General features: G+C 45.0%; 1 protein-coding gene across 2 annotated transcripts; it reads left to right on the top strand.

Moving 5' to 3' along the window:
• The first annotated feature begins 1,109 nt into the window (after positions 1-1,109).
• Positions 1,110-10,352, top strand: GMNN (geminin DNA replication inhibitor). 2 transcript variants are annotated; one of them, XM_007060388.4, is made up of 7 exons: positions 1,110-1,300; positions 2,232-2,300; positions 5,563-5,658; positions 6,138-6,276; positions 7,113-7,195; positions 7,271-7,381; positions 9,838-10,352. In XM_007060388.4, exons 2-7 carry the CDS (start codon positions 2,244-2,246, stop codon positions 10,030-10,032), a joined length of 681 nt encoding a protein of 226 aa, XP_007060450.2. In that variant the 5' UTR covers positions 1,110-1,300; positions 2,232-2,243; the 3' UTR covers positions 10,033-10,352. The 2 variants fall into 2 exon arrangements, with proteins under 2 accessions (XP_007060450.2, XP_027678612.2); XM_027822811.3 differs by having other exon boundaries at positions 1,149-1,300; positions 5,566-5,658.
• The last annotated feature ends 5,425 nt before the right edge of the window (positions 10,353-15,777 follow it).

Below are 15,777 nucleotides of genomic sequence, written 5' to 3'. Positions count from 1 at the left end.
TGGCTGCTGGTTTGTAAACAGTGCTCTCGCACTTTGCTGGGCAGAGTTGGGCAGGGCAGGGACACCCCGCTGCTGCACCTGCTCCACTTCCCACAGCCGGACCCTCGCTATGGAAACCGACCCTCCAAATATGCCCCATTGCCCCCATGGGGGCCCACAGATATGTTTGGCGCTGAGATCACAAAAGGCTAATCCGACCTGTAAGTGGATGGAACGAATGAGGGAGGAGAATGGATTGGGAGGACAGGAGTCATTGCTGGGTATGACACAGGCAGAAGGGGGATGAGAGCTCTAGCCGCAGGTGATCAAAATGACCTTATCCACTTTCCCAAATGTGTTGGGTAACACAAATTCTCTCTCTCACACACACACTCAGATTTTGGTGGGGGGCAACTTTAACTGTTATTCCAGCCAGGGGCTCCTTAGGCACCTGGAAATGCTAGGGTTTTTTTGTTTTTTGTTTTTGCAGGTATCAGAAATTAGCTAACAGGAGCACTCTAGCTAATTCCTATACAAAAAAGATAAATAAATACCCACAATGGGATCTGGGAGTGCAAATGTCAAAGGACAGATAAAAACAACAACCTGTGATTGTGAGGGCTGGCTTATGATTGTTGTAATCTGTAATACATTGTAATACAAAAAACTGTAATACCTGCTCCTTGGAGAGAAAGTCCCATTCACCCCTGACCTGCCCTGGCCCCAGAGGTTCTGCTGCCACCCGGGGTCCTGGCCACTGGCCGTGAGTCTCCGGAGCTGTCCCAGCGTGTCGTCCCCCCCCCCCAGCCAGCGCCCTGACAACGAGCAAGTGAGAGAGGGGGGATGGAATGAGCAGGGGCGGGACCTTGAAGAAGGGGCGGGGCCTCAGAAGAGGGATGGGACCAGCGTGCTGGGTTTTGCGCCGGTACACACTTGGCAACTGTGCCCCCGCTTCTCCCGCCCACTGCCCATCCCACCCCAACAACGCTCCGCCCCCTCCTCCTCTCTCCTCCTCCTCCCGCGGGCGGGGCGTAGCGCTGACGCGCAGGGCCCGCTGGGCCCCGATAGGCGGGGAAGGAGGAAGTGGATACGGTTTGGGATTGGGCGGGTGAGGGGGGCGATGGGAGGACGCACGGTTTCCCTGGCCCCACCCGCAGCGTCGCGCGGGGCTTCACGGGAGGGGAGCTGATCACGTGGCGTGAGCCGGGTGGATATTTATAGCCGCGCGCGCGCGCTCAAGATCGCTGGTCGCTCTGTTTTGCTTCCTGGTGGCGCGCGGTAGGACGGCGGTAGCGTGAGGCACGCGCGGGAGAGGAGTCGGGTGCGTCTGAGGGTCTCTGGGTCCCCTGCTGGGCGGCGGGGGGAGAGGGAGCAGGACGCCACCGGGCGGAGGGGGCAGGGATCTCAGCGTCTGCCGGGCGGCCTCGCGCGATTGGAGCGGAGGGGCTCGCGCTCCGCTGCGGGGCTGGCTGCGTGTGCGGGTTTTGGCGGGTTTCTCCCGGCAGGGGGCTCGCGGGTTTGGCGGTTGGCGGGCTTGCGCCCTGCGGCGGGGCTGGCCGGGTGGTTGGGGTTCGGGCGGGCTGGGATCGAGGGGCTGAAGCCGGGGCACGAGGCAGAGGGGCAGGTCAGCGCCGGTCCTCGGGGGCCTGGCCGGGGGAGGTAACCCTGCCACGGGGAGACCGGGGGAGGGGGGCGGTGGCAGGTGAAGGTCGCGGGTCCGCCTTGTGGGGGGGGGGGGGGGGGGGGAAGGTCTCCGACTGGGCTTTCCGCTGCTGGCGCTCGGCTGCTGGCTGAGGGTGGCTGGCGGGGGCGCCGCATGTCCGAGGGCTCTAGCTTCGGCGTCCTGCTCTGGATCCCGCGGCCCGCGCTGGGAGCAGAAAGCACAAGTTCAGTTTGCCCAGTGGCATGCACGTCTGTCACAACAGCCAGTGCGGCCCCTCTCACGCGGGGCGGGGACGGGGGGGGGTCCAGGCGCCCTGCCCCGAGGAGCCCCTCCGTGGTGTGAAGGGGCGAAGGGGGTGCATGCGGCTTAAATGTGCCACCGCCTTGTACTGGTTTGCCCCTCACACGAGACTGTTAGCTGTGAGGGGCTCGTGGAGCTGAGCGGAGGCTGACTGCCCTTGTGGCAGGTGGGAGCCCATGGCTGGCTTGTTGTGACAGACGTGCATGCCACTGGGCAAACTGAACTTGTGCTTTCTGCTCTGACTAATAAATTTGCTTTTCTGTGTCTTTGCCTTTGTTATAAAACACAGGTTTGTAGTCAGATGAATTTCAGTATGAAGGAGAAATTGGATGCAGGAAAAGCCTCAGGAACGATAAAGGTCTGTAACCTAACTCAGCATTACTCAGTCTTTAAAGTGGTCTATGAAGGTAAAAATAAATAGATCAGATTGTAATGACAGACTTTGCCCTGGCATCTGTAATCACTCCAGACTTAGCTGAGCTCTTTATATCCACACCATTTTATAAAGCTAGCTAAAAAGAGATCATGTGCCTTTATTATCATGAAAGATGTCAGATTGATGCTCTGGAGACTCAGTCCTTCTGTTTTTTTGCAGAACAGGTATGTAGTTCACAAAGACACTGAAAATATGCCACCCTGAGGATAAAGAATTACAAACTGCTTAGCCTGCACTGAGTTTTTTCCCAGTGTTTCAGTGATCTTTTAAGTATGTGCATTTAGTTCCAGGCACATGTTTTTATATGGCAAACTTCAAATGCTACTAACCTGGATCACACTTGAATTGGTGACTTACTGGCTTCGTATCTTGTTACCAGTTCCCTAAACCACCCAGTCAATGTAAAGCTAATTCTACTAGATTTACAGGTTTTTATCATGCAATAATACATAAAATAGTATAACTGATTAGAGAACTCTTTTAAGTCTGCATTTCCCAGCCCTGTAGCTGGCTTCCCCTATCAGCATGGGTCTTAGACAGCAAAGAAAATAAACCACAAGAAATAGGGGGGGCTTTAGAATCCGTTCCATGTGAGACTGCTTAAAATGAGTTAATTTCATAATGTGAGTTAGATTTGATCCCTCTAAACTAAGATCCTAATTAAAAAAAAAAAAATCTGTGTTGCAGTTTTCTGAAGCAATGCTCTTATTTTTGTGCTTGAAAAAAATCATTAGAATGAGACTTCATACATGAAGTTGGGCACTTGACCATTGCTTTAGTCTTCAGGTAGTAGTTTTGAATGTATACCATTGCATCATTCATATATGCTGTGCATATAAAATTGTTGCTAAATGCACGAGGGGGACCAAGTTATTAAATGTCTGACTTGTGAGTAGAACCATCATAATACTAATCTTCAAAAAATTCCCCACATTGGAGACTCTAGACTCCAGAGCATGTAAAACTCAAAATGGGGTGCCTAAGATAGCAGGGAAGTTGCTTGGTTATTTTTGTGGCCTCTTTAAACTGTGGGGATTTCAAGAGATGACCTTCCAAGGTGAATGTCCAGCCCAGAGGAGAGGACTGTCTTCACATTGTGCCTGGCTTTACTAGGGAAAGTAATAAGCTGTGTTGTTAGTACCCTACTACCAGTAACCTTGCTTTACTCCTTTTTTTCAAATTTGCCTAGTATGTAGTCAGTCTTAAATCCAAATCTAAAACAAATAGTTTTATTTGGAGACTTTTTACTCTTAATATAAAAGTAGAGCAATGATGTACCTAATACAAGACTAGTGCAATCAGGGGAGTATCTGAATTCTGGACAGTTCAGAACAAGTATAAGACTTCTCTAAAAACTTGTAGTCTTGACTTTATTTGGTGTGTTGGGTGAAGTCCCGGATGATTCAGTCTAGGGAAAGACATGGGGGTAAAAGTCACCTAGAAGTAATTTGGGTATTATAATGTTGAGTGGCACTTAATCATATGTTCCTAATTCTGCGTAGTGGAAGATCTGTATTCTTACTTACAGGAACTTTAAAATTGCTCAGTGTTGTAGGGTGTGAAGACTAATCCTGTACCCTTAAAAGGATAAATAGTATATCTGTGTAATGAAAAGTTTGTTTTTATCAGACATGTCCATGACTAAACACTTATTCTTGGGCTCATCTTAGCAAGCATATGGCCATGATCTTATTTTGGTGTCTGGCTGACTCACTTTTCTGGATGCTTCACTGGTTATCTCAAATATGAAGAACAATGGGTTAACTAAGCACCTGGCATAGTATTAAAAACTGCATTTTGCCAGGGGAACATTGACCAATCATAGTCTTCAGTAGCTGCAAATAGCATCTGTAATGCTGGTTCCCACGGTAGTTGGCATTTGTCCTCAAGTTCAACACCAAGCTAATTGGTGGCAGAAATTTTACCGTGGGAAAGGTGAACTCTTCTCATGTGAAGTACAGTGTGAATCAGTAACTTTCTCACGCTTGTATGGTATTGTGTTCTTGCTATCCCTGTTTGATTGTCTACCATTGTTTACTGTCCCATGGTGGCAGTGTAACTAATGGTTTAAAAAGCTTTAATGCAGGAAATAGGTATTGACATAGGACAAGGAAAGGTGATAAATATTCTGTTCCACAAAACAATAGCCTTCCTGGATCAGTGTTATGCCCCAAGCAAGGAAATTCTAGATGCCTGTTGATGAATGAATGGTTGAAGTAGAACTTCTGTTAAATGCATACAGCCCTTGAAGAACCACTTACATATAGACAGGTTTCAGAGTGGCAGCCATGTTAGTCTGTATCTGCAAAAAGAAAAGGTACTTGTGGCACCTTAGACTAAAATTTATTTGAGCCTAAGCTTTCATGAGATGGCTCACTTCATCGGATGCATGCAGTGGAAAATACAGTAGGGGGATTTTATATACACAGAGAACATGAAACAATGGGTGTTACCATACACACTAACGTGAGTGATCATGGTAACACCTATTGTTTCATGTTCTCTGTGTATATAAAATCCCCCTACTGTATTTTCCACTGCATGCATCTGATGAAGTGAGCCATAGCTCACAAAAGCTTAGGCTCAAATAAATTTTAGTCTCTAAGGTGCCACAAGTACTCCTATTCTTTTTGGACTTGCATATAGATAGTAAAAAATGAACCTTGCTCATGATTACCTGTGCATGTTTTCCAGTTTAAACTGATGAAATCACCTTGAACAAAAAATAAGGATCACTCTAACAACTCAAAACAGTTGTCAAAGTGCAGAAGCATTCATCTGTGGTGAATGGCTAGTATAACTTGCGAGATTAAACAGAACACTTGCACTATAATTTAATTGGGAATCCAGTTAGAACACAGCTGCTACCTGACCTGTTTAAAATAGTTCTACTTTGTAGTGTAAATGAGACGGAGTGTCTTAACCAAGATAAGGCTTATGTAGGTCTTCAGCTTTTTATAGAACAGTTAAGATCCAGCTTTGCTACAAATACAAACTATATTGTAATTGTAGTGTAGTAAACCCTAAACTAAATTAAAACAAAGCTTGTTAATCCTATTTGTAGGAAAGACAAGTGGATTGATACATTAATCCATTACCTTAATGTGGCATGAGAAACTTCATAAATTACCCTACTCCATCCAGGAGTTTAACTGCTTTGTATTAAAACTTTTCTCTTTTCAAGAAGTACGTCACAGACAATGCAAACTCAGCCCCAAGACGGACTCTTAAAACGATTCAGCCTTCAGCAGCAGGTTGCCTTATTGGCAGGGTAAATGAAGTAAGTATTTAGATGTAATAACTCTACAACACAATCTGTAACAGTAACTAAATGCTGTTATGTTTAATGTAGAAGGGCTAAGGTACTATAATATCCATTAACTGTAAAAAGAACCTTTAAACTGTATAGTAATTACATCATTTAGCTTTGAATAGTAAATCTAGCATAAATATTTCAAATACTTTGAAAGCACTTGAGAAGAAATGCTTGTTCATCAGACCTATACTGCTAGTGCAAGAAAGCTGTCCGATGGCTGAGAAAATGTCTTGTGAGTTAAGCTTTTCTTCAGGAAATCTGGAGGTGAGTTGGCAAGAAGTTGTGCCACCCTTGAAATACAGATAACTTCCGTACCTATGAGCAATAGGTAAAGGAGAAACTCCATCTGTTAGTATAGCTTAGATGAGTTTGCAAGTGTATGAAGACATGTAAAATGTCAAGGACAAATAGCATTTCGGCAAACCAAACTTATTGTATTACAGCCTGCTAAATGTTCGTTCAAAAGGAAACTTTGGAGTGATCAGTTAACTGCAAAGACCTGCAAAGCTGAGGTTGTGGACCCAAAACAGAAAAATGAAAATCTAAAAGGAGTCACTCAAGCTGTTGATCTCATGGTAAAAAGTATGTTTTCTTGTTTTACACTTCCAGCAATCGCATATTGTTTGAAACTTCATGTGTATCTCGATAATACTTAATTTTGGTATGCTACTAAAAGCAAATAATGGGCTTAGAATTGTTAAATTGCTACTTGCCAACATTAGGTAGCAACACGTACTCATTTCAATGATCATGTCCTCTTAAGCATCATTCACACAGATCTATGCAGAGTTTAAAAGTTTTACACTGTCACTTAAGGTGACTTGGCCAGCAGTATGTGAGGCTCAAAAGCATTTAAACTTTGGGAATTGTACTTTAGTTTAGCATGCTGTCACAATTCAGGCCATATTACCACTTGCCAACCAAATTAAGCAGATAGCCTGACCCAGTTTTTTAAATTGTTCTAAATTAGGAGAGAGAATATCTGGGTTCAAGCTATGTGATTGGTGTCTTGGAAGTTGTTAGCCTTGGCTACTTCTAGTGAGCCTATTCTGCTGCTACTCATTGCAGAAGTGGCTATGTTCAATAGGTCTTGCAGTTGGGACCATTCTGCAATGCACATTGTGACACTTATTGAAGCGGCTTCAGAAAATGCTCTTCAATAATGTCAAAAGCAAATTAGTATAAGCTTGAATTTGACCCATCTTCCAAATCAAATGTCTCAAGTTACTAAAAGCTCATTTGTTAACCACTTTGGCGGTTTTTAGCAGGTCAGAATGGGTTGTAGAATATTGAAATGACACATACTCCAAACATATGGAACTCTTATATTTAAATTTACTCTATTTTAATTTGCTTGAATTCAAGGCTTATTTACATAAGATACACGAGAGATTTTTCGTATTAAACTCTTCCTACAGAAAATCCTCCGTCTCGGTACTGGAAGGAAGTGGCTGAAGAGAGAAGGAAGGCACTGTATGAAGTGCTTCAGGAAAATGAAAAGGTAGTTCATCAGGTTAAATACCTTTTCACTTTTTTCTCTTCGCTAGTCCCTATATAAAACTTTCTTTTTTTCTAGCTGCACAAAGAAATTGAACAGAAAGATGGTGAAATTGCCCGTCTAAAAGAAGAAAATGATGAACTGGTATTACTTGCAGAACATGTGCAGTACATGACAAATATGATTGAGGTAATCTCATATGACTTGTTTTCAATCCATAGTGTTAACTGTGATGTAAGTGACTGGGGTGTGTATCAAATCATGACTTCTGTTTTGAGTACATTTTTGTGTTCTGTATAGGAAAAACCTGATAAGGTTGGTTTACTATGCTGCAGGTACTGGCCCAAGAATGGTGCTGTACACCTAGCTGAGTGAGTGACTGAGAAGCAATCAGTGTAAGCAGTCTAGGAAAATGAACTTTGTATTATCAGCTTGTCCAACCCATATAACAATGACCCTTCTGATTGTAAGGAATGAGATGGAGTTTCTCAGCCTGGACATATACCTGAAGGAAGACACTGCATTGAAGGGTGGTAGATACCACCCCATATAGGCAGAATCTGCTTGAAGAGAAGACCAGAAGGAACTCTGCCTAAAAGGTGGACAAGACATCACACACAATGCTGAAACACCCCCCAGGCTGATCTCAAGACTTCTTGCCTTTCAAAGATCTCTAGGGCTTTTTTTAAATGATAGTGACTGGCTAAATTCTTCTTAAAATCTTGTTCCTTGCCTTCTGCCACTTTGTCACCAAAGGGATTAAGCCAGGAGCCAGAATTACTTACAACAAAATGGAACTCTAGGGGAGCGTGTTTAAGCAACAGGGGGCTCAGAAGGCTTGAGGCACTGGTTTTATGGACTATGGTAATTAGATTCCCTAGACCCACAACCCAAGAAGGGGCTCTCAGACAAGGTCTGTGCCAGTGTGCCTTAGCCAGAATCTGTGGGTAGACTCCCCCCCAGGCCTAGAGGGGCCGAGAAGCATACCGGGACCCTGGATTGGGTCCACTTTCAATACATTCAATACCCTGACCAGAAGGACAGGGCCAGATTGTAACAGTAATTATTCAGCCAGGTGGTGTGGCTCTTGGAAGGTAAATTGTGGGTGACTGAGGAATCTTTGTACTCTTGGCTGGAATGAGGTTGGGTGATAAGAGTTATCTGGGGACTCTGAAGCTAGAAGTACCCCTAAAAGAGGTATTTGTGCTGAATAAGATTGAGGACTTCAACCTAGGAATCTTGATTTCTTTCAAAGGCCTGGTCTAAAATGTTTGCACTGACATAACTAGAGGTCTTACTAGTGGAGACCAAATGTGGACATCTGTATATCTGTATAACCTGTACTTGTAAGCTTACAGGCACAAGCTAAACAGATAGGTGCTCACACAGGGTTTTGCACTGATTTTTAACTAAACTGGCTTAAAAATTTGTGTATAGAAAAGTGCTGAGACTGAAGTATATGCAGTGGTGATTCTCCAGTTGGATAATTCAACTCTTGTTATAACATTTCTTGTACATAGATTTATTCTTCCATATTTACTGTCTTATGGGATAAGACCACCCCCAAAACTACTGTAAGAGGGGTAAAGAGAAGTTTTGCTCTGAACCGATATGAATAGTTGAAGGTTGGCATTATTCATAATGTAATATTTAAGTTTGTCAAAATCAGGGGTGGCCAACCTGAGCCTGAGAAGGAGCCAGAATTTACCAATGTACATTGCCAAAGAGCCAGAGTAATACATCAGCAGTGCCCCATCAGCTCCCAGTGCCTCCCCGTTCCTCCTAGTGCCTCCTTATCAGCTGTTCCTGGTATGCAGGAGGCTTGCGGGGAGGGGGCAGGAAGGGGTGAAGTGGGGCTGGGGGCAGGGGCTGAGCAGTGAGCACCCTCCAGCACATTAGAAAGTTGCACCTGTAGCTCCAGCCCCGGAGTCAGTGCTTATACAAGGAGCTGCATATTATCTTCTGAAGAGCTGCATGTGGCTCCAGAGCCACAGGTTGGCCACCCCTGGTCTAACTGGAGCCCAGACTCAGCTGTTAGCTGACTCTTGAATGCTCTAAAGCTGGCTGTTATGTCTGGTAAAGAGAAACAACTTAGACAAATTGTTCTGGGTTACCTAAATCTTCAAAACTGTGCAATCTGCTCCTCTAGGACCAAGAACCAACAGGCCAGTACTGAGCTTTATTTTTTCTGGCTTGGCAGCTGTTAAACTATTTTTAAAGCTCTGATGACAAACTTTTGTTACAGCAATACATTGTGTGAAACTAGGGAAACAATATTAAGGTGGTATAGTAATAAACTTAATCTCAAACAGTCCCTTAACCAAGAGATGAACTCTGATAAAATAGACTTTGCCTCAGCTGCCAGGAAAATCTGGAAGACCTTAATATCAGCAAGCCAGATGCAACTTGCAATTGTAGACTGCATTTTTGGGGTGAGAGTGTCTGCTTTTTATTAGGCAGGGTTTCTGTCACTCGGAAGCATAACCTTATCACTTGATGACTTAGCTAATATGTGACTGAGTAAAACTGAATGCATTTAGACTTGGCACTCTAAATATATCAATATTTTCTGTGGAAATTAAAGTGCATCCTTATAGAAACACAACTTTAACACATTCTTAAGAGTTCTCTCCTGTATCTTCTAGAGACTAACTGGGCAGGCACCTGATGGCCTTGAGTCACTGAAAAATCTAGACTTGGAGGAATTTGAGCAGGAGGATGAAGAGAGTGATTCTGAGGGTGATGTAGATTGGGATTCTGAAGAGTTGCCTTCACAAGTCTCATGTGATTCTAGGGAGAATGCCACAGATTCATCTGCAAAGAAAGCTAGAAGTCTGTGAAAATGGCATGGCAAACTTGAGTGGCCAGTGTGCACATGGCTTCCTATTTTAATTGCTAAATGACTGTCAGAAGAATATACTGCCAAAGTTTACCTCAGATAAAAGTTACAAGTCTTGTGGAAGCTTTAAAAGTTCACAATGGGTTTTAACTGGTAATATGTAGCAATGGAAATAGCTGTATACTACCTAAACAAGGTATTAGACTGAATTTGGTCACTTCTATAAAATGGAAATACTATGTATTTCTAAGTTGTGTAAATAGTATCTGTTGCTTTGACATGAGAATGTGTACTTGATAAATAAACTAAACTCTACCAAAACTCTCTGCCTCTTAGGTGGTGCATGTGGGGGACAGATTGCTACAGTCTCATACTCTGGGAGATGTAGAAGTCTGGTAGTCACTGAACAAACATGAACATACAGCATAAACAAGTGATATTTAGTTAATGCCTCATGGAACTGCTCAGTGTAATACAAATTTGAGTACTGTATAACTTGTTTTAGAACTTGATTTGTCTCAAACTAGAATTAAGGGTAACCATTCTCTAGGCAAGCCTTTCTGGGTGAATTGTAAAAAATCTACAGCTGGGCTACTAAGAGAGGATCTAGTTATGGGAGTTCTCTTCTGTCTGTAAAAGGGCTTGGCGGTATCAAGCTACACTCACATAGGATTCTTTCCTGGTGTGAGTTGTATAGGCTACAATTGCAGTTCTGGCATGTAGTGAACTCCCAACAAAATGGTCATTTGGGGAATACCTTGCGTGGATGGTGTTATGGATGGATTAGTTAACTCCATTGTCCCCTGCTGTTTCTGGCGAAGACTAAGCTGCATCAGGAGGAAATCTACAAATGATTTCTTTGGATATTTATCCTCTCTTCCTTTCTCCAATGAACTATTGTTACTAGACACCTGTAATCACTTCCTGCATCTTATCATAGTAGAGACTCCTTGAATCCAGGTACAGCTTGTGTAAAAAACTTCTCTCCAGTGTTAAAAGTAGTTCATAAAGTGTTTACTCTTCTGCTCCAGTAAGAGGAAAACATAAGAGGAAGTTACTCACCTTGTGTAGTAACAATGGTTCTTCAAGATGTGTCCCTATGGGTGCTCCACTTTAGGTGTCTAGAGGTGCAGGGGCACACAATCAGATTTTTTGGTAGCAGTGTCCTGTTGAGCCCAAGCATGTGCTCTCCCTCCCTCATGGTCTGCCTCAAGGCTATTTAGCACTGCATAGGCGAACCCCCTCACTTCCTTCTCTACCAGAGCCCTATAGAGAACTCTGAAGTAGAGGGGAGGAGGGCAGGTTGTGGAGCACCCATAGGGACACATCTCAAAGAACCATCGTTACTGCACAAGGTGAGTAACTTCCTCTTCAAGTAGTGTCCCTATGGATGCTCCACTTTAGGTGACTCCAGAGCAGTACCCACCACTGGAGGCTGGGACTTCAGAGCAGAGTCTTTTACTACAGAGTACCGTGGAGTCGAAGATGGTGTCAGCAGCCAAATCTTCAGTGATCGCATAATGTTCTGCAAAAGTATGGACAGAGGCCCCAGTCATTGCTCTATAGTTTAGGGAGATTGGGGTATCCCTGTGGAATGTGATTGAGGTAGGAACTGATCTCATGGAATGCATATGGATGGAAGCAAGTTACACCCTTGCAAAGTGATGCAACTAGATACCCATTTGGATAGTCTTTGAGGAGATATCTCGGAGCTTTTGGATCTTTCTGTGGACAAAAGGAAACATGTAGGGCATTTCCTGAAGTCCTTAGTCCTGTCCAAGTAGAATGCTAACATCCTTCTAATATCTAGCATATGCACAATTGTCTCCCAGTTATCAATGTGGTTTTGGGAAAAAACAGGAATCTGATTCATATGGAAAGTGCAGAAAAAGTAGGGAGAAACTTGGGATATGGCCTTAGTTAATCTTTTTTTTAAGACAAAGGCTGTGAATGATGAGTGTGCCATCAGGGCTGCTGTTTTTCCTGTGTGCCTAGCTGAGGTGATGACAATTAGAAATGCTGTTGTCATGGACAGGTGTAAGAGAACAAGTTGCCCTGGACTCAGAGGGAGGTCTAGTCCAAGCCCTGAGAACTAGGTTAAAGTCCCAGGCTGGAGCGGGTGGTGTCACATGGGGGAAGAGTCCCAATGCCCTTAAAGAATCTATGCATTAGTGGTTGAGCAAACTCCAAGTGGGAAGCCATTTTCACCATGAGATGTACCTTAAGGGAGCTGAGAGTTTAAAATGTAGTCCAAAATCAGATGGAGGAAAGATGAGGTTGGGTCTGTCTGTTTGGAATGGTACAAACTTGGAGTTTCCATTTTGTAGATAGGTATGGGGACTGGTCAGCTTGGGTTGTGTTGCAACATGTTTCAGCTTGTCAGAGCATTCTGCTTCTAAGCCTTGGAACAAAGAAAGATCCAAGCCTGGAGGCAGAGGACCCATGGGTTGGGGTGAAGGGTCAGCCCATTGTTTTGAGTGGGTGAGGAGTGGGCTGATATCAGAGGAACAGGAGGGCATATTGCCATCTGCATCAGATAAGGGAGCCAGACTTGTCATAGTCAAGAGGGGCAATCACAATAGCTCTCGCTTCGTTCTGTTGAATTTTCAACAGAATCTTGGATAGGGTAGGAATCTGGGAAAAGACATACAAGTGGGCCCTGTCCCCTGGGAAGATGAGGGCAACTGCCAGTGAATGTTTCCCCAAGCCAGCCCTGGAGCAGTAACAAGGACCTTTCTTGTTCCCATAAGTAGCGAAGAGATCCATAGGCCTCTTAAAAGTTTGGGTTCCCCAAAGGGTGGCTATATCTTGAAGCACCTCTGAATTCAGTATACAGTCATTGTCATGAGAATCCTGACAGACTGTTGGTTGTCCTGTTCTGTATCCCTTGTAGACAGCTGAGATGAGCACATTGTGATGGGTGCATCAGTTCCAAAGTTTGAATGCTGTCTTGCACAGGGAGGGAGAGCTGGTAGCTCCTTGGCAGTTTATACAAAACATACAGGTCACATTAAGTCCATCATAACCTTTGTGGTGTTTTTGATGAAAGGCACAAGCCACCTCAGTACCACTGTCATGGAGACTGGGCTGGCAGCTGTAACAGCTACATCCAGTGGTGTCTCTATGACTGGTCTGGCTATTAACTGACCTTCTCTAAGAATGGTCTGAATCAGTTTTTTGTTTCTGGTAATGTTTCAGAAACATCCTGGATTTCCCAAGATTAACAATTGTTTTGGCCATGACAGGTCAATAATTTGACTCTAAACAGTAATGTTGTCGATGAATACACCATCTTGTGAAGCCTGATCATATGGAGTTGACTTGGCATTATGTTGCTTGCTTCATGCATTAACCACATCCACTATGATGGAGTTGGGTTGCAGATGCTGAAAACAAAGTCTCTCTCTTTGGGTAGAGATTTAGGGTGGCTTTTGTTTACATTCAGTTGCTGGTTGGTGCGATGGAGGCTGGCTCTGCCTGATTTTGGTAGAATCAGCTCATTAATTGGGAGGACAGTTCTAGATGAGAAGGTAGTGTGCAGAATTTCCACCAACTTGTGATGTGAATCTGCCACTTCCTGTAAGGGAATCTGCAGCTTGTCTGCCACCCTCTTGATAAGATCCAGAAAGCTCTTAAATCTTCAACTAGTGATGCAGGGTGAGCAGCAGTCTCATCTGGGAGAGATGAGAAGCGTGCTCAAGAGGTAGCTTCCTCTTCAGGTGTGGGTTTTTCTCCTTCCTCCCCGCCCTTCTTTTCTATTCTGAAAAAGCTTTCTTCTGTCCTGGCTCAGTTTGCTACAGCTGGCACCTATCTGGTGGACTCTCCCTGAGAGACACCAGAGACGGTCACACCATGTGTGTATATACCTGAAGAGTTATAATATGGCCTTGGGAGGGAGAGGCAGGCACAGGCGGTTGGCATGATGGAATTGGGGATGACCCTTGTAGTGTGGTGGTGGGCCACCTTGATGGGCCAGGGAATGATCTCCTCCTGGCCAGTGTCAGATTAGTCAGTGGGTAAGGGTGCCACTGACTGGGGTATTGGCAGTATACAGCCCAGTGCTAAGAGCAATTCTGGGTGCTGGGATGTGCTCAATACTGGGGTCCTGGTACCAAGTAATGGGGATTGTGGTTCTTCCCCATCAGGTCTCCAGGGTACCAGAGCTCATGCAGTACCATGGGTTCATTTGGTACCACAGAGGAGGGTCTGTGGTACATTGTCAGTACCGATAGTCAGGCAGAGCACTCCCTAAATGAGTTTTGCCCAGTGCAAAAAGTTTGTTGCCCCTTTCTTGGAGATGGTATGGTAATTGTCTCTCCCTGGGTACTGAGGTCACAGGTCTCCAGAGTATCAGAGCACCTGTTACCATGGGCTCATGCGGAACCCCAGAGGAGTGTCTGTAGTCGGTATCAATGGTTGGGAAGGTGCAGAACACTTCCTAGATGGGAGTTTTGTTGCATCTGGTACCAAAGGGTTTCTCTCTGCCACTCTTTTAGAGATGGTACGGTAACTGTCCCCTCTTCTTAGGGGATGGTACCATTGCCTCAGAGCATGACCAGGGAAGCCTCTGGTGTATTGGTGCAAAGCAGAACTGACAGCAGGGCTTCTGTGTCTCTCTCTTAGAGATGGTACGGTAACTGTCCCCTCTCGGTGCAGTAATTTCTCAGAGCAGCACAGAGCTTACAGAAGCCACTTGTTGGTGCTGAGAGCAGAACTCGGAGCAGGGCAGAGCCCACAGCAGGAAGCCCCTGTGCCAAACGGGAGCAGCAGCTGAGCTTACAGTAGTAGGTTCCTCTGCTGGTATTGTCCTACCAAGGTGGCTGCTCTGGGGAGTTCCACTGTCTGGCCTGCTGCTAGGGGCTAGGTGTGGAGATGGCTGAACTGGGGAACACCCCTCTGGCTAGCCAGTTGCTCCGAGGAGCCTTTCCGGGGCAGTCTGCTAGTGGCTTTTTTCTCTCCTCCTTTTCACCACTCAACCCCTTTTGAAGTGAAGGCTCCAGGGATGGTCCGGGGTCAACACCCACCAGTGTCCCTTGCAGACTGAAGTGTTTTCTCTATAGGGAGGAATTTTTACTTCAGCTCCTGTGAGGCTGCAGTTTTAGGTGTGGCAGGTAAAGCACTTGTGTGATGGTCTCCTAGGCACAATGAGTGTCTGGCCATTACAGGAACGGACTCCTGGCAAGAGAGGCACTGCTTGGAGCAGAGAGAGCCAGGCAAGCCCCTGAGCAGGGGGTTGCCCTCCTCTAGCAGGGAGGAATATGCAGAAAAACATCTTTACTTTTTCAGTTTCAAAAAAATAAATAACTGAGGCTACTAGATGCCTGGGGTTGAAATGCCCCCAGACAGGGAAGGAAAGTGTTCTTTTCCTTTTTTCTCTCCTTTTTAAACCAAAGGAATAAAATAAAACACTAGCCGAAGTACTTTTAGTGAGAACAAAGGTAACAAAACAAACACTACTTACGCTAATGACACAGATAAGGAAGGGACAACTGGTCGTCAGAGGCCAAAGGCAGTAGAGAAGGAAGTAAGGGGGGTTCGCCTGTGCAGTAAGTGGGGGAGAGAACTAGTCTTTCTAAAATGGGGGGGGGGAAATGGCTGTGGTCAGTGCTGAAAGCAAAAAAAAAAGTGTATTGTCAATGAGTCAAAGCTGATCAGTCCCTTCCCCAGAGCGCTAACTTGTTTGTACAGCTCTTAGTGCAATAGAGCCCAACACATTAGTTGTCTTGGATACTACTGCAATATAAAT

This window comes from Chelonia mydas, chromosome 2, assembly GCF_015237465.2.
Source record: "Chelonia mydas isolate rCheMyd1 chromosome 2, rCheMyd1.pri.v2, whole genome shotgun sequence".
In the NCBI taxonomy this organism is placed as follows: Eukaryota; Metazoa; Chordata; order Testudines; family Cheloniidae; genus Chelonia; species Chelonia mydas.
Note: the sequence above shows the minus strand (reverse complement) of the source record. Positions and strands in the feature narration are given on the sequence as shown.

Coding starts and splice junctions, on each gene's coding strand:
- GMNN (XM_007060388.4), top strand. CDS start 2,244: ATGAATTTCAGTATGAAGGAGAAATTGGATGCAGGAAAAGCCTCAGGA. Junction 6,277..7,112: donor TGTTGATCTCATGGTAAAAA/GTATGTTTTCTT, acceptor CTCTTCCTACAG/AAAATCCTCCGTCTCGGTAC. Junction 7,196..7,270: donor TGCTTCAGGAAAATGAAAAG/GTAGTTCATCAG, acceptor CTTTTTTTCTAG/CTGCACAAAGAAATTGAACA.